The sequence below is a fragment of the Equus caballus genome, chromosome 8, assembly GCF_041296265.1.
Source record: "Equus caballus isolate H_3958 breed thoroughbred chromosome 8, TB-T2T, whole genome shotgun sequence".
NCBI classification, from domain to species: domain Eukaryota; kingdom Metazoa; phylum Chordata; class Mammalia; order Perissodactyla; family Equidae; genus Equus; species Equus caballus.
Window position 1 is genome coordinate 60,970,635 of NC_091691.1, and position 15,940 is coordinate 60,986,574.

The 15,940-nt window shown below is 41.6% G+C and overlaps 1 protein-coding gene across 3 annotated transcripts in view; it reads right to left on the reverse strand.

The window, feature by feature from the left end:
• The window catches only part of B4GALT6 (beta-1,4-galactosyltransferase 6), a 79,545-nt gene that overhangs the window by 35,927 nt on the left and 27,678 nt on the right, over positions 1-15,940 (reverse strand). For all 3 annotated transcript variants that reach the window (XM_005612819.4, XM_070220857.1, XM_001495247.6), the window contains exon 3: positions 10,605-10,718. In XM_005612819.4, coding sequence (XP_005612876.2) covers positions 10,605-10,718 — 114 coding nt within the window. The remainder of the gene's footprint in view (positions 1-10,604; positions 10,719-15,940) is intronic.

Genomic DNA, 15,940 nt, shown 5'->3' on the forward strand with positions numbered 1-15,940 from the left:
CCTATGTTTCACAGAGTAAGCTGGGGAAAAAAACCTGCAATCTTCTGATGTCTGCCTATTCCACTGTCAATGTTTTCGGGATTTTATAACCAAATACCCACTCTGTAGTGTGACAAGATATGCAAAGCAGTTAATCTTAGAAAGGTCAGATTTACCTGAAAGAAAGAGTAACCAATGAACTTGTGAAGAAAGAGCAGGTCAAATGTAAGACTGATCAGTCAACCCAAGCACAGACTATCATGACTCAGCTGACAAAAACACAGTCTAGCACTGTAATCAAATAAAATTCAAATAAACCTGATGCATTTAATGGCATGCAAGACTGCTAAAATGATAGTAATTAGGATAAATAATAAGCAGTTCATATAAGTAACTAAAGTCGGTATTCTTGATGCACTGTTAAACCATTTTTTTGCCTTTTTTCCAGCTTTATTGCTTCAACAGCGGTAACCATCACTATTGTCAGCAGTTTTCTCCAGCATCATTTGCAGTTTAATTTTCATCTCCAGCACACATGTGCTGGCAAATTAAGAGGCAGGCGCTGTATCTTTCTCCTCAATGGACAGGGCCTCCAGGTCCATCATGACTCCCCCTGAGGCCTGAAGCCCCCGAAGGTCACCTCCCTCCTGGCTGCCCCCCACCCACATTCCTCATAGTCCCTGAGCAGCTCTCCTGCGGGCTTACTGCTCTTTGTTCTGAAATCCTAATAACTTGCTGGCTGAAGGCTAAAGGTGACCCAGTGCCATGAGGTTGTCATGCTAGGAGTAAGAGCAACACCACTACTTTTTTAGGGGAGTGGAGGGGAGGAGGGGTGGGACAGGCATCCAAGACAGGCACTGCCACCACTGGGAACAGTAAAAGTATGATCAGAGACAGGAGGAAGAATAAACACGAGTTAGTGGGGGTGGGGGAGGGAGGGGTGATGCTGGGGAGAAGAGCCTGTGCACGGGAGGGGAGGAGAAAAGGGCTTCTTACAGAGAGCGGCCAGGAAGAGGCACTGAGCAGATGAACTAGTGGAGGTGTGGTTTCCAAACTGTGCTCAGTAGAAAGACTCTCTCAAGGTGAGCTTGTGGTTGGGAGAGGGAGGATGGCTTCCCCCTGTTGCACCCACTAAGGCTACTTTCATCTCCTTTACATATGGCGTGTCCCCTTTGGGTTTCACTCAAGAAAGCATTCCAGTGCACTAAAGCCAGAAGGGGATACAGCCTGGCTGCATCTTACTTCATCCAGAAGTAAGCAGTCAGCTAGGCCAGCCCCCTTTACTTCGCCGGCTGACATTTCAAGGGCAACTGAAGAGCAAGGACCCAGAGCCCTGCAGACCTGCCAGTCTTCACTCTGCACCTGCGCTACATCAGAGATTTTTTTCTTTTCCCAGTGAGAACACGTGCTCTATTTCCCCAATCAGTGATTAAAAGGTGGAAAAAATAGATGTATTGGCTGAAACCCGTTTACCCAGCAGTGTAATCAATCACCACACAAATGTCAACAATGTAATTTATCAAATCCTGACTTTCACTCTTTGGAAGGTGGGCCTGGGGTTAGAAAGGAAAGAGTGGGAGAGCTAAGTGTCTAAAGAGAGGGGAGATGCCACCCAGCTAGAGGGTAAAGTGGAAGAATGAGGGTCAATTGTAAGGTACTCATCAGTCTTGGCAACAAAGCCTGGGTGCAAAACTACTTCTGACCCGTGTGACAATAACTTAGCTGCACCACTGGTTAGATAGGATATTTACTGTAATTTCCTAATGCTGAATTTGCACAACACACAACAATGCCTCCCACTTTGGGAAGCAGGACCTAAACGGGCCTGGGGTCCGTTAGGTAAGCGCGGGCCCAAACCATATACTCAAGGTAGTGTGGACTGTAACGTGTCACACGACGTAACTTAGGATATCTTTTTTTCTATTAAAATATAATTCTTAAAATAAATATTCACATTTTTTCTTATATTTTAAGTAAAATTTAAGGCATATTATCTCTAGCCAGGGAGTTGTTTTTTTCCATAAATCAACAGCTTTAAATGACTACTTCACTCAGTTTGGGGTCTACTTCTATTTTTTGGTATCTAAAGCCTAATTTTGGACACTTTGGTTTTTTTTACTGTTTTACTCTCAAGGTTTCAAATGTGCACAGCCCAAAGATCTGAGGAAAGTATCAGAGAAAGGCCTGAATTTGCTCTAGAAATATCCCTTTGGGTGAATTCCTCTCCAAAGTCAGAAGATGATTTTTACCATAAGATGGCATGTTCCCTCTCCCAACCACTGGGCTGTCGCCCGAGTACAGCTCAGGTTACATGAGTCATCTTGCCCCAGTCACCCAGTGCTCCCTTTGAAGCCAACAAGAGAAACCGCTGATTTGCAATGCTTTACTTCAGCTTCTTGACTTCTGCAATTTTGTAACCTCTGCTTATACAAATAATTTCTTACTCAACTATTCTTGAAATGACCAAATCTGAGTATTCTAAACATAGATAGGGTGGTTTTTAGTGACACACCCCCAAGCCAAGTGCAATACCTGGCCACAGGATGGATGACCAATGAATGAGCAGGAATGGCAAAGCTGGCCATGTCCAATCCTGTCTCCTCTCTCTCCGCTTCCTTCCTCCCTGCATTTCCACTCCTTGGCTCCATTAGGTGCTAAAATGCCTTTAAGACATTTGTGCAAAAGCCGTCCCAGATGGAGATGACCCAAAATAAACCCCCTGGGACAGCCCAAGTTCTTGTCTCCTAATCTTGGCCACAATACACAGTTCTTAACACCCATTTTCCTCCCTTGCTTACGGTTCTCTCTTGCTGAATGACTCTGAATGACTAACTGGAACCTCTATTTAACAGTTTTTGCTGTCTGTTTCCAGTTTTGCCTTATAATCCATCCAGTGAACCTTTGGTCTTCCCCTGGAGGCCTCATATCCATGATCACATTCTTCCAAATTGTTTTCCTAGTCTCTGACTATTGATAAGCTGACAACCTGCTTTAAAGTCATAATCCCACAACCACTATTTCTCTATTTCGTCAATTCTGAGACATATTCATTCACATTTTAGCATTCTGACATAGGGACATACCCTACAATGTGTGCCTTTAATGTACTGCTTCTTTCTTGTTCCCAAAAAGCCATTATAAAATTAATGATGTGTCTTGTCGAGAAAATATGGTATGTAATGTAATATATTCCTCCCGCCTTTTCATATGTGTTTTCTGGAACCATTCAATTGCCCAGAAATTTCCAAATCCTGTACCTTAATTTTTTTCTAGAATACCACCCCTGCTCCTCATCGTAAGTGAACCAATAGTCTTCTTTCAAACTCTGCTAAGTGCTTGCTCACTTTCCTAGATCTATAATCTTAGAGCCAGGCATAAAAGAAGGTATTCTGCAGACTCAGACCTATACCTCACAAAAAATCATCTAATTCCTTCTTTCATAAATTTACCTCCTTTGAGGTTTATGACTTTTAGCCACACCACCTTCCAATATACAGCCATGTCCACTGATAGGTGCCCTCCTCTCTCTGTACATCATCCTTTTGTACCCAGCTCTGTATCCACACCCTGAGCATCAGTGTCACCTAGAACCGACTGGCAGCGTCAGAGTTGAAAGCCAGTCAGTTCTGGCTTAGAGTTCTCCCCGCTATATCTCCATTTTTCCTGTCTATCTGGTCTCCTAATAAAGCAGTTTGCTAATTTTGGTGGTGTGGCTAAGAATCACCAGGCAGGCCTGTCTAGAACGGAGGTCACTGACCCCACTCCCAAAGCTTCTCTGTCAGTAGATGCCCATGGGTCATGCGTGTGGCCACCTAGTTTTATCTGAACACATTTCAGATGCTTGAACAGCCTACCATTGAGTACTGTCCCCCAGAGGAAGAAGCTAGAACCAACTCTCCCAACCTCTCTAGCAGTTAGGAGCAGTCACGTGACCAAATACACCTGCAGGAGACTTTGAAGCAGAAGTGAACAAGATGAGGACATGGGAACTGCAAAAAACTATCTTTCAGTAAAAGTGGTAACAGAAGCTTCCAGCTTCAGTGGCAACAGGAGTAGGACCTCTTGTCTCCAGATCTGAGCACCAGTGGTGGGAGCTGCAATCTCTGCCAAGGGGCAGCAGGAGAGTTCTGGACTTAGCTTTGGCTGCTCAGCCTCTGAACCTAACTCTGTAGTCACCCAGGTTTTCTGAGGGCTGACTGTTATCCTTCATGGATTCCTTTTCCTCTTAAACCAAATCAAGTTCTATTCTCCAGTTTGCAATCAAGAAATCTGACTTTCTTTATAGGTCTGGGGTTTGTCTTAGAGTCCTGCATTTTTAAGCAGCATCCCAGCTGTGTGTGGTATAGGTCATCCCTGAGCCAGACTTAGAAAAACACAGCTCCGTAAGTTTCACCCAATCATAGCACATTGCAATGGAATGTTTGTCCCCTCATCCCCAAAATACCTATGTTGAAATCCTAACCCCCAGTGTGATGATATTAGGAGGTGGGGCCTTTGGGAACTGATTAGGTCACAAGAATGAAGCCCTAATAAATTGGATTAGTGCCCTTATAAAAGAGATCCCAGAGAGATCCCTCACCACTTCCACCATGTGGGGGACACAGCAAGATGATGACCATCTGTGAACAAGGAATCAGGCCCTCACCAGATGCCGAATCTGCCGGCAGCTTGACCTTAGACTTCCAGCCTCCAGAACTGTGAGAAATAAATATTTCTTGTTTAAGCCATCTAGTGTATGGTATTTTTGTTTTAGCAGCCCAAACAGACTAAGACACACCTATACCCTCAGAAACACTCTTATTTCCCTTCCCTTCCTGACCTGCCACACCTGATCAACAAATTTCCACGCTTGAATTCTCCACCCAATAAATACCACTAATGAAAATCACATAAGCACATAGGTTAAATGCCACCATTTAGGTGACAGTCCCTAATATATTGCCTCAAACATAGTAAGCTTTCAAAAAAACAAGTGTCACATTATTGTGCATTTAGACTCCCAGGGGATGGAATGAGGACTCTCTGGGCTAATCGGCTAGTCACCTTTTAATTTATGATTAGTTGACTCCACTTTTCATTCTCTACAATAACTTCTTCAATATTTACTCCTCCCTATCAAGTTACTCGGTCCTTCTTGGCCGCCCCCTCAGATGTCTGTAGCCTCCTACTTTATCAGGAACAGAGAAGCAACAGGCATGAACCCCCAGAACTTTCTCCACCTCATCTCCAAATGAACCACACTCACTTTCTCCACCTCACCTCCAGATGAACTACACTCTTGCCTCAGGGCAAGAGGTGTTCCTACTATTTTCCAAGGCTAATTCTTGAACCTGAGCATTTATTTGTTTCCTCTCACTTTCTCCAGAATCTGGCTCCATGGACACTTCCCTTCTGCTGCCTTACACTTCCCATCTCTCCTCTCTCCAGTTTCTTTCAGTAGTACCTAAAACTCACTCAAGTTCCTCTCTTCCTAAAGAGTTCTTTCCTTAACCCCACCTCTTCCACAGATTCCTTACCCCCATTCTCCTTCCCTTTTCCATCAAACTTTTTTTTTTATACCAACTAGTTTTTAGACACTTCTGAGTCACTTCTCAGGACAGTATATTGCTTCTTACCCTACCACTCACTCTACTGAAATTGTGCTGGCTGTGGTCCCATTATTTTTTCTATGTCCCAAATTCAATGACCTTTCACAGTTCATGATTCTACCTGCTTTCTTTGAGGTATGTGACAAGATAGAACACTGGCTCCTTCTTGGCCTCTGAGACACCATCTTCTACTGACACCCCCTCGCCCCGTAAGTGCTGATGCTCCACAAACACACTCTTAGACTTCTTCTAGTCTCACTTCCTCTTATTTCCAGCCCAGATCTTTCTGATGAAATTCAAACCCCAAATTAACTCTCCTGAGCTTTCAACAAAACAGACCCAATACTGAACCCATTAACTTCCCCATTCTCCAAATGAGAGTTTATCCTGCATTACTTGTTTCACTTAATGGTGATTAAGCCAGAAGCCTGGAAATTAATCCAGATCTCTCAGTTGGTCACCACATCTAGCTAACAGCACCCCAACAGCTTCTCTTTGGTGCCTCCACCTCTCTCCAATGCCACAGCCTCAGCACATGCCCTTGTCATTTCTCTTGGACCCCTGCACTCCCAGATTCTGGTACTTCCCCATTGTCATCCATTTTTCAACTTCTTATCAGAATGACCTTTCTGAAATACCATCCTTATCACATCATTCATCTGCCTAAAGCAGATGAGTATTATGTCCTCTAAAGCAGTATTTTTGGTTTTTTGTTGTTTTACCCTTTTTTGCCCCTAGACTCTTGGAAAACTGCACCCTCATCTTAGAGAGAGAGACACATGGCCATAAATCAACCTGTTGCCTACAAGCTCAGGGGCTCTGCTCCCTCTGAAGCTCATCTCATGGAAGCCTAGAGATTCATGGCACCCACACAGTCCAAAGATTGACTAGTCCTCTACACAAGGCCCTTCACCTCCCTATCCAGCCTCATTTCCCACATGCCCCACAACACAGAGGGTCACTCTTCATTCCCATCAATACAGAGCCTTTCATGCTCTGAAGCTGTTCCCCTCACGTACCTACTGAACTATCTTGCAGGACACAGTTTCAATGTCCCCTCTCTCTGAAGTCTCCCTTTCATCCCATAATCACCCTTTTGTAAGCAGTTAGCCCAATGCCCTTCTCCGACTGTGCTACCTGCTTTGGTGGGCAGACACGGGATCACACTCAGCTTTGTGTCTGCTCTGTCTGCCTCTAAGAACAACAAGGGCCCGCCGCACATGCAGCCACTGCTCCACAACTGCTTATTTACTCTAAAATGGCTCCCATCTCTCTTTTCTCAATAAATACAGGCATGATGGTTTGTCACATTAAGCCTTATTTGAGCTCTTACGAAATTGATTTGCTTATCTTTTCCCTCTTTGCCGATTTTCATTTGAATTATTTAAACTCATCTTTAAAAAGTCCTTGTAGTTTCTGTTATGTACATAAGGCTAGCAACTGCAGAACTATCAAGTTCTAACCATCAAGGGAACTATTCCACACATGATAAGGACAGAACGCATAAAAGTCACTGCAAATGTGTTCTACTCGAATAAGAATTAAAAGACAGGAAAGCTAGGGATAAGTCTTCTTCATTTTAATGCAAAGTGCACAACTGACATTTTCTATCTCTACCTCATCCAGGAAAATCAAAACATCCATGCCAAGCATTTTGTACCTTTTAGCTCTAGATAAGGTGAAATTTCTATTTTACTTTGTTAGCATGGAGAGTCTCATGTAAATTTAATAAAGCTGAAAGTAGATTTGCCCTCTGGAGAATCTGTAAACAGTAACAAAGAAATATTTACTGATATTGTATAAATAACACACATTAAAACAGATTTCAGAGCGTAATCGACTGAATAGAAAATACTGCTGAAATTCATGCCATCAATCTTATCTGTATTGCATTTGGAAAAGCTCAAACTTTCTCTCTGTGGTAATCCAGTGCCAGCAGTCTCACTGCTACACTAGAGAAAAATCAAACAGAAGTTACAGTTAGATAATCACACACACCAATTTTAAGCCTTAACTTCACTTTTGGTGATTACAGGAAAATTAAGTATCATTCATACTTGAATGGTTTTCAGCTAAGTACTACACAGACTTTCTTTAACTATTACTTGGGGAGGTATCATATTCAATTATTTTGTATGACATTATAATAAAATTTTACACTTAGGTATTTTATTATGCTATTCTCTATCATCGATGGGAAATAATCCTGTTAAAAAAAAATTAAGGATGCATAGCTAAGTACAAAACTCCTTAACCCTACACATTTCTCCTAGGTTTCTCATTCCCTTGATCATGGTAAAGCCTGGCTACACCATTCAAGAAATGAGGAGAAGGAGAGGGAATGTCAAATTCACATCTATCAAGTTTCAAGCACTGTGCTTCATTTTATCCTCACAACACTCTGAAATTGATATTATAATCCTAGATTGCACAGATAGGTAAACTGAGGCTCCACTTTGCAAAGGTCACACAACTAGTGAAGGGGCTTCTCCTGGTTGGCTCATGCAAGGCCCTGTTGGCAGAAGCCTCATTGTGTTGGCTATACCCATGGCCCCTTTCTAAGGAGTTGTGTGTATGTGGCCATATTTTCTAGCAAATAACCCCGTCACTCTGGCCACAGCTAACTGGACAAGGGATTGGTGTTGCACCCAAAGCTGGCAGTCCACAAGGAGGCCTTCTGTGAAAAGGCAGCTGGCCAAATGAGTGTGATCCTCTCCTGTAGAAGGAGGCAGGCAGAGAGATGGAACAGTAGCACCAAGATGTTCAATGAGAAGGCCGTGAGTAGCGACCAGGACACAACCACTAAGCACCACGAGTTGTGGGACCGGAGGAGGGGTGTGCTAGCAGGAAGGCCTGGCAGGCAGATGCTTTTTAACAGAGTTTAATTAGTACTCATAAAGCACTAATTAAGAAAATGGCAACTAAAACAAGAACAGAGAGACTTCCTAAAACTATAAATCCCTGAGTATGCAAATTATGAAAATGAAATTATTGTAATCACTATTTCAACAGACCATTACTCAGTGGTTTCAGTACTGCACAGACAAAAACATTCAATTTTAGAAAACTAAGGATGCAATAACAAAGTAATGACAAAGACAAAGCTACAAAGATCCTAGCTTCATTCTCCATTATGGATCAGAAAGGAGACAGGAAACTTAGAATCAACCAAGAATTTTTTTTTTAAATAGCAATACCCAGGCCCCATGTCAGATCAATGAAATCAGAAACTTAGGGGCTGGGCCTAAGAATTATAAAAGCTCCCAGGCAACTGTGCAGCTAGGAATGAGGCCCACTACTCTAATCAGTGGGTCTCAAAGTGTGGCCCAAGGATAATCAGCATCAACAGCACCTGGGAACCTGCTAGAAATGAAAATTCTCAGACCCCACTCCAGACCTACTGACTCTGAAACTCAGAGGGTCGGGCTCAGCACTCCACTTTACAAGATCATCCAGGTGATTCTGATGCTCCGCAAAGTTTGAGAACCATGGCTTTAGATGATGTTAAAAGGCGAATCTTTCTTTTTATTGTAGATACATAATTACCTATCAACAACAAACTGAAAAAAAAATCCTACAAATATCACAGGCAAAGGCTAATTTCCTCAATAAAGAAAACTCAGGTAAAGACATAAAAAGCCTACTGAGATACTGAGGACATCAGAACACAAGGATGAACAAGCAATTAAAAAGATGTTTATTTAAATTTTTAATAATATAAAAATCAAAATACAAACTTATATGTACAAACTTTGCTTAAAATTGAAGGGCAGGGGGAACATACAAAGAAAAAAAATAGTCAAAATAGCCACATATAGCCCAAACAGTCAAAATGTAATATCTTGATCCCTACCTCCTATTACACACAAGTTAAAATTGTAAAATTAGTAGAAGAAAATAAAAGAGAGTATTTGTATGACCCTGGGGTAAGGAAAGCTTTCTTAAGACAAAAAAAGCAGAAACCTTTAATATACAGTGATAGATACACTTGGAGACATCATAATTTTAAACTGCTGTAAAATAAAGACTCCATAAACAAAATGAAAAGACAGGCCAGGGACTGTGAAAAGATGTTACAACATGTACAGCAGACAACAGATCACTGCCAGAACATTTATAGAGAACTCCCACTGATCAATACAAAAACCTAATTAACTAATAAGGAACTGATAAAGCACATGACTGACTGAGCAAGTCACAGGAGAGAAAACTGAAAACCACTCATAAAGACATGAAAAGTCACTCAAACCCACTAGTAACGAGGAAAGTGAAAACAGAAACGAGACACCATTATTTTATCTACCAGATGAGCAAAAATTTAAAAATCCTCCGATATCAGAGTGGTACATTCATGCTTTGCTGTTGGGATAGAAATTGGTACAGCTGCTTTGGTGCACAATCAAGCCAGCCTAACCAGCTATTCCACTTCTGGGTATGAACCCCAAGCACATATTCACAGAGAAATCTGGACTATTGCTCCTTACAGCACTGCTTTGTGATAGCAAAAAAGAGGAAACAACATAAATTTCCATCAGCAGCGAAAAAGGTAAATGAAATGTGGTACATTTATTCAAAGATGTACTATACAAAAGAAAAGGGAAATAAATAGATCCATATGTACCAACATGCATACTTCTCAAAAAATTAAGTAAAGAAGGTAAGTTATAGAATGAAATGTAATTTTAAGACCATTTGTATCAATTCTTAAAACCTTTGAAACATTATGATTTTCTACTTACCCACCCATCTATCTATGTAAAAAATAATTTAAAAATCACCTGTAAGAATACAGAGCAAACTCACAATAGAGATACTTCTGGGTAAGGGATAAGCTTTCTCTTCAGCTTCTCAATCCTCCTCCCCCTCCAAGAAAATGCTTTGCCAAGGGGAAAAAGAAAGTCAAATAACATGCTACATAATATAAACATTATAAACACCCACAGTAATGATTTGAGCATGGTGGGTTCAAACCATGTGACTTTTATTATTTTATTATGATACAAGCAAACAGTTAAGTCAAAATCAGATGGCACTTACTCATGTAAGGCAGTTTTTCTGGGCAGGGGAGATATGGTGAGTATGTGAAGTTTTCCGGAAGATATGTTGTTGTTTGAACAAGATAATCACTTGAATTATTGCCTTCAGGATAATCTAAGATAGAGAGAGAGGAAAAAAAAAGTTACAACCAAAAACTTGCCTTTTGCTTTGCTCCTAGTATGAAATATGTCACTGTCATTGTGAGAAGACCTACAATATGCAACCTACAGCAGTACTTAAATGCAAGTATATATAAAAACCTAGAGAAAAGAAAATACAGCTGCTGTGGCTACCCTCCCATTCACCCTTCGCCGTTGCTGGGAGGGATCTTTCGGCTTGATGTCCCAAGAGACCCCTGGGACAAGTCGAGAGAGCAGCATGGCCTGATTCGTGCACACATACAGAGCAGGCCCGTTTGCGACCATATGAGAACACCTGCTCCCATCCCTTCCCGAGCTGAGCCAGATCGAAAGAGGGTGTGAAAGGACATGAGGAAATCCTCTCCACCGTCAAACAGCCAAGGGGGTTCTGGACGACCACACAGCCACAGCACACTGCTTCCAGCATCCACAAAGGGGTGGGAGCAATGTTTTCTCACCACACTTAGGGATTTACCCACTCAACTTACTTCTGTAATAGTCATTTTAAATCTTTAAACTAATCATTTGCAACCTGTGGGCTGCAGTCCCTGGGGAGCCCTGGAGCTATTATTACATTAGGTCCATTATCTTCAGATTCAGTAAGTTACACAGCATAGAGGGCACTGGCTTAGTGCACCAAAGTCAAACGCTGAGTTCAAATCATTGCTCCAACAGGCACTAGCTCTGTGGTATAGGGCAAGACAACATCGTTTCTCCTCTGTGCCTAGCTCATGTTGCCATTTTCAGATTTCAGTAAGATAAATGTATAAACTGCTTAGAACACTCCCTGGCCCACACACATATTCGATACCATGAATAAGCAGCTATGAGTGATTAGGTTAGAGACGAGCACCTGATCCAATATGGGTCAGTCAGAGTCTTAGGATCTTTGAACACAGAACCAAGGAGATGAAATTTCAGTGCCTTTCTACAACAAAGTTCTGAGATGCAAATCTGAAAACCATGACCCGCCAGTTTCCTGCTATGTAAGAGGAAGCTGATCTAAGAGAATGAGACCAACAGACAGTGAGTAGAGATGAAAGACGGAAACAGCTGATCAAACCACGGTCTGTCAACTAGATCACAAACCACGAACCCACAGAAAATGAAGCTCTAGCAGACACTAGGAAAATGTGAAGATATTCTTTCAATCTTCAGTAATCTGCTCTGATGAGAGATTTCCTATCTGGACCGGCCTGCGTAAAAAGAGATAAGAAAAAGGAGAACAAGCATAGGACTTAAAAGAGAGGCTTGTGTGCCAGTGACCAGCAAGCAAAAGGCTGAAGGTCAAATTTATATACCTGATTGAACTGTAAAAGTTAAACTCTCTCACCGTGGAAAAATGGCAGAATCCTGGAATCTGAAGATGCAGTATGTGAGAAGAGCCAAAGAAAACGAAACACCTCCCCTGTACAGCTTTGTCTAACATAAATATTCACTCCTCGTCAAAATAAAGTTGACGAGGATGCAGCCTGGGAGCCAGGACAGCACTTCAGACCAAAGAGACTCAACCCACCTCCAGGCCCACCTACTGGAAGGGGCCCTGCAGAGGCTGCTAAGTGGAGGTTTACGCGGATCTGGAACCAAGAAAGTGAAAGAAGTTGGAGGAGAAGGTCGGAGAAGAAGGTCTAATTCCAAAGGACTGCACAGAAACCCCAGTTATGAATTTGGCAGGGCATCAGTAAGGTTTTAAGGTTTATCATGTTGCCGGAAAACCCCAACAGGATCAATAGGCACCAATGACGGTACAACTGCTAAGGCCTATTCCACCAGCAAGTGGGAAAGCTCCAGTGAGAGAATCTTCCCCATTGCCTTTCTCCAGAGGAACCCGGCAAAGAGTCTGACAAGGAAAATCCTCCAAGCGAAAGGGGAGGGGCATTCAGTGGACATTAATTGTTTTGTATGCCCAGGGACAGACCAAGACCACAGAAACTCCTCTGGTATCCCAGAGTCTGTATCTCACCACTTGTATCTGAAAGATTTAAAGATATTAAACATAAATAAGCATAAGGGAGTCCAATAAAGTTCTGATTCCTTCCTTAAGATGCTTTTAAAAAATATATCTAGGGGCCAGCCCAGTGGTGTAGTGGTTAAATTCGTGCACTCTGCTTCAGCAGTTCAGGGGTTCATGGCTTCAGATCCTGGGCCGGACGTACACACTGCTTGTCAGACCATGCTGGGGCAGCATCCCTCATACAAAAAATAGAAGAATATTGGCAGATATATTAGCTCAGCAACAATCTTCCTCAAGCAAAAAGAGGAAGACTGGCAATAGATGTTAGCTCATGGCCAATCTTCCTCACCAAAAAAAAAAAAATATATACACACACACACACACACACACACATACACATCTATGTCAAATTTAAGGTTATATTCAAAAAAATTTTCTCCTTTTACGAGGACTCCTATTATGCTAGCAAAGCATCTACTACATACTATCCATTTGTAGGAGTTGAAAATAGAAGTTAAATAAGGTTGTTCCTGGGAGTCTACTGCCTTGATGTGTTCCAAAGATTCATTTTCTTACAACCCTAAGGCAGATAAATATCAACTTTCTCAGACAATCCTAAAGTAATTTCTTAATGTCATGTAGTTAACTTTGAGAGTATTTTCTTACTCTGCACAATATACTGATAATCCCTGGGCTCCTTCTCTTAGCCACACACTATGATTCTATAAATCCACATCCAACTCCCAGATTTGCAGCTCTCTAGACATCTCTGCAAAACAAACTGTGAACATAGCTCCCCTCGGGGAGGCTGGTGGCAACAGGAGGGCCAGAGGATTGTTTCGCTTTTCATTTCAGTGTTAGAATGACTAATCTTTCACCAAAGAACCTATGGATCACTTTTATCAGTTTTTAAAGAATCAAATTAAAAAAAAAATTTTTTTAACCTTAAAGACATGCAAAATGAATATATTCACTTCCTTTAAATACAAAGTTTTGAAGCTAAAAGTGTTATTCTTGGCCATGCCATTGTAAATGATTATAAGGACCTCAACCCATTACCAGACTTACAGAAGTGCCTCTGCACTCCTTGAGGGCTGTGTCCAGGGGTGTTTACATCACCCCAATGTATTATGTATGTAAGTCTATCAATTCCCCCGACATTAGTCTGAAAACTTCTTTTAATTAAAATCAAATTGCCTTTGATTTCTAGCATCTAATAAAGTACCTACAACATGATAGGAGCTTACTGCAAACGAACACTTCAGAACTGCTAATATAGCCAAGAATGATTTAAGCTTTTGGAGACCATACTGTAATAAACCCACAAAATCATTATTCCTGCAGAAGTGGTTAGGTCCATAAGTAGAACCACTGCTTTCAAAATCAGGAGCAGTCTTAAAGGTAATGCATGATAGATGCATTTAAGACTGATCCACCACAGCTGCCGTAAAATGCAGACACTATTTCATCTAATGAATGAATGAGAACACAAAGAGTTCTGACCCCCCTGCCTTCTTCCTCCCTTCCAGAGCCACACCCAAAGAAAAGGAAAACAGCATGAAAACTTCTGGACAGGTCCCTTTCTCAGCTCTACACTGGACCTTATCACTTCAGGGAAAAGGAGGATGGGTCCAAAGGAGACCTCTCAAGGGTTTTTTCTTCCTGCAAAAGGGCAGCCTAAAATGGGTAATAGAAACTCAACAGGGGCCGGCCCGGTGGGACAGCGGTTAAGCGCACATGTTCTGCTTCAGCGGCCTGGGGTTCGCCGGTTTGGATCCCAGGTGCAGACATGGCACCGCTTGGCAAGCCATGCTGTGGCAAGCGTCCCACATATAAAGTAGAGGAAGATGGGCACAGATGTTAGCTCGGGGCCAGTCTTCCTCAGCAAAAAGAGGAGGACTGGCAGATGTTAGCTCAGAGCTAATCTTTCTCAAAAATAAAATTAATCAATTAATTAATTTTTTAAAAAACAGAAACTCAAAGAGAGTTCTGGTCTGCACTGGCTTGCCGGGTCGATCTGGCAGCATCTAAGGGCCTCAGCCTGCGTATCCATCAAATAAGGAAGTGTGCTGGGTTATTTCTAACAAAGCTACCAGCTCTAAGGCTGCATGACCCTTATCGTCTGCTTTGGTAACTATTCACTGAATACATCTTGTTTTCTTAATTTGACTGATTCCATGGCTACAAGGCAAGGCACCATTTGATTACAAGACTATGTGATTTCTTTACAAAAATATTATACATATCTATTTACATTTGATGCTTCAGAAATCCAGGAACAGGGGTGAAGTCCTCTTTTTGAAATCAAATGTACTTATAAATATCACCACCTATTTGCCATTAAGCGTTAAATTTTATTTTTTCGTAAACTGTGTTTTTATTGACATATAACATTATATTAGATTAAGGTGTACAACATAATGATTTGATATTTGTAGAGGTTGTGAAATGATGACCACAAGTTTAATTAACATCCATTACCTCACATAGTTACAGATGTTTTTTCTTGTGACGAGAACTTTTAAGGTCTAATCTGTTAAATTTTAAATAAGCCAGTACATGTTAATCAATTCTCCCCTGGAGTTCAATTAGCTCTTTGTACATATTATGGGCCATTATCTCCTTTTTGACAAATTATATTTGTATAAGTCTGTGCAGAAATAAACAAGTGCATTATAAATAACTATGTTTCCATCTCTCCCAAAGCCTAGAGAGCCTCATATAAAGGGAGGACGTTTTCCTTAATATTGTATCTCCAATGTCTGATTAAGTACACTAACTATACTAACTGTGCAATATAAGTGAACATGGTAGCGCCTCACAGCTGTCTGCTCAAACTCCATTTTCTGTTCCTCCCTAGGTCACAGAACCCCAATTTCATTCAGAGCACCAGGGAGGCCAGCTTAAAGACTCTAATTCCCAGTGTCCTTAGGACTAAGTTCTGGCCAATGAGATGTAAGTAGAAATACTATGTGAGACTTCCAGGAAGTTCCCTTAAAGAGGGAACTCTATTTGTTCTTCTTTCCTCTTCCTTTCCTCCATCTTACTGATCCAAGTACAAATACAAAGACTGGAGCCCCAGCAGCCATCTTAGACTATGGAAACTACATGAGAGAGCAGAAGATGGAAAGCACTGAAGACTTTCTCTATAAAAGCAACAGATATCCAACTTCTAGACTTCTTCTGTATAAGAACATGAGCCTCATGTATTTCCTGCAGTCTTACAAGCAAACCTAATTCCT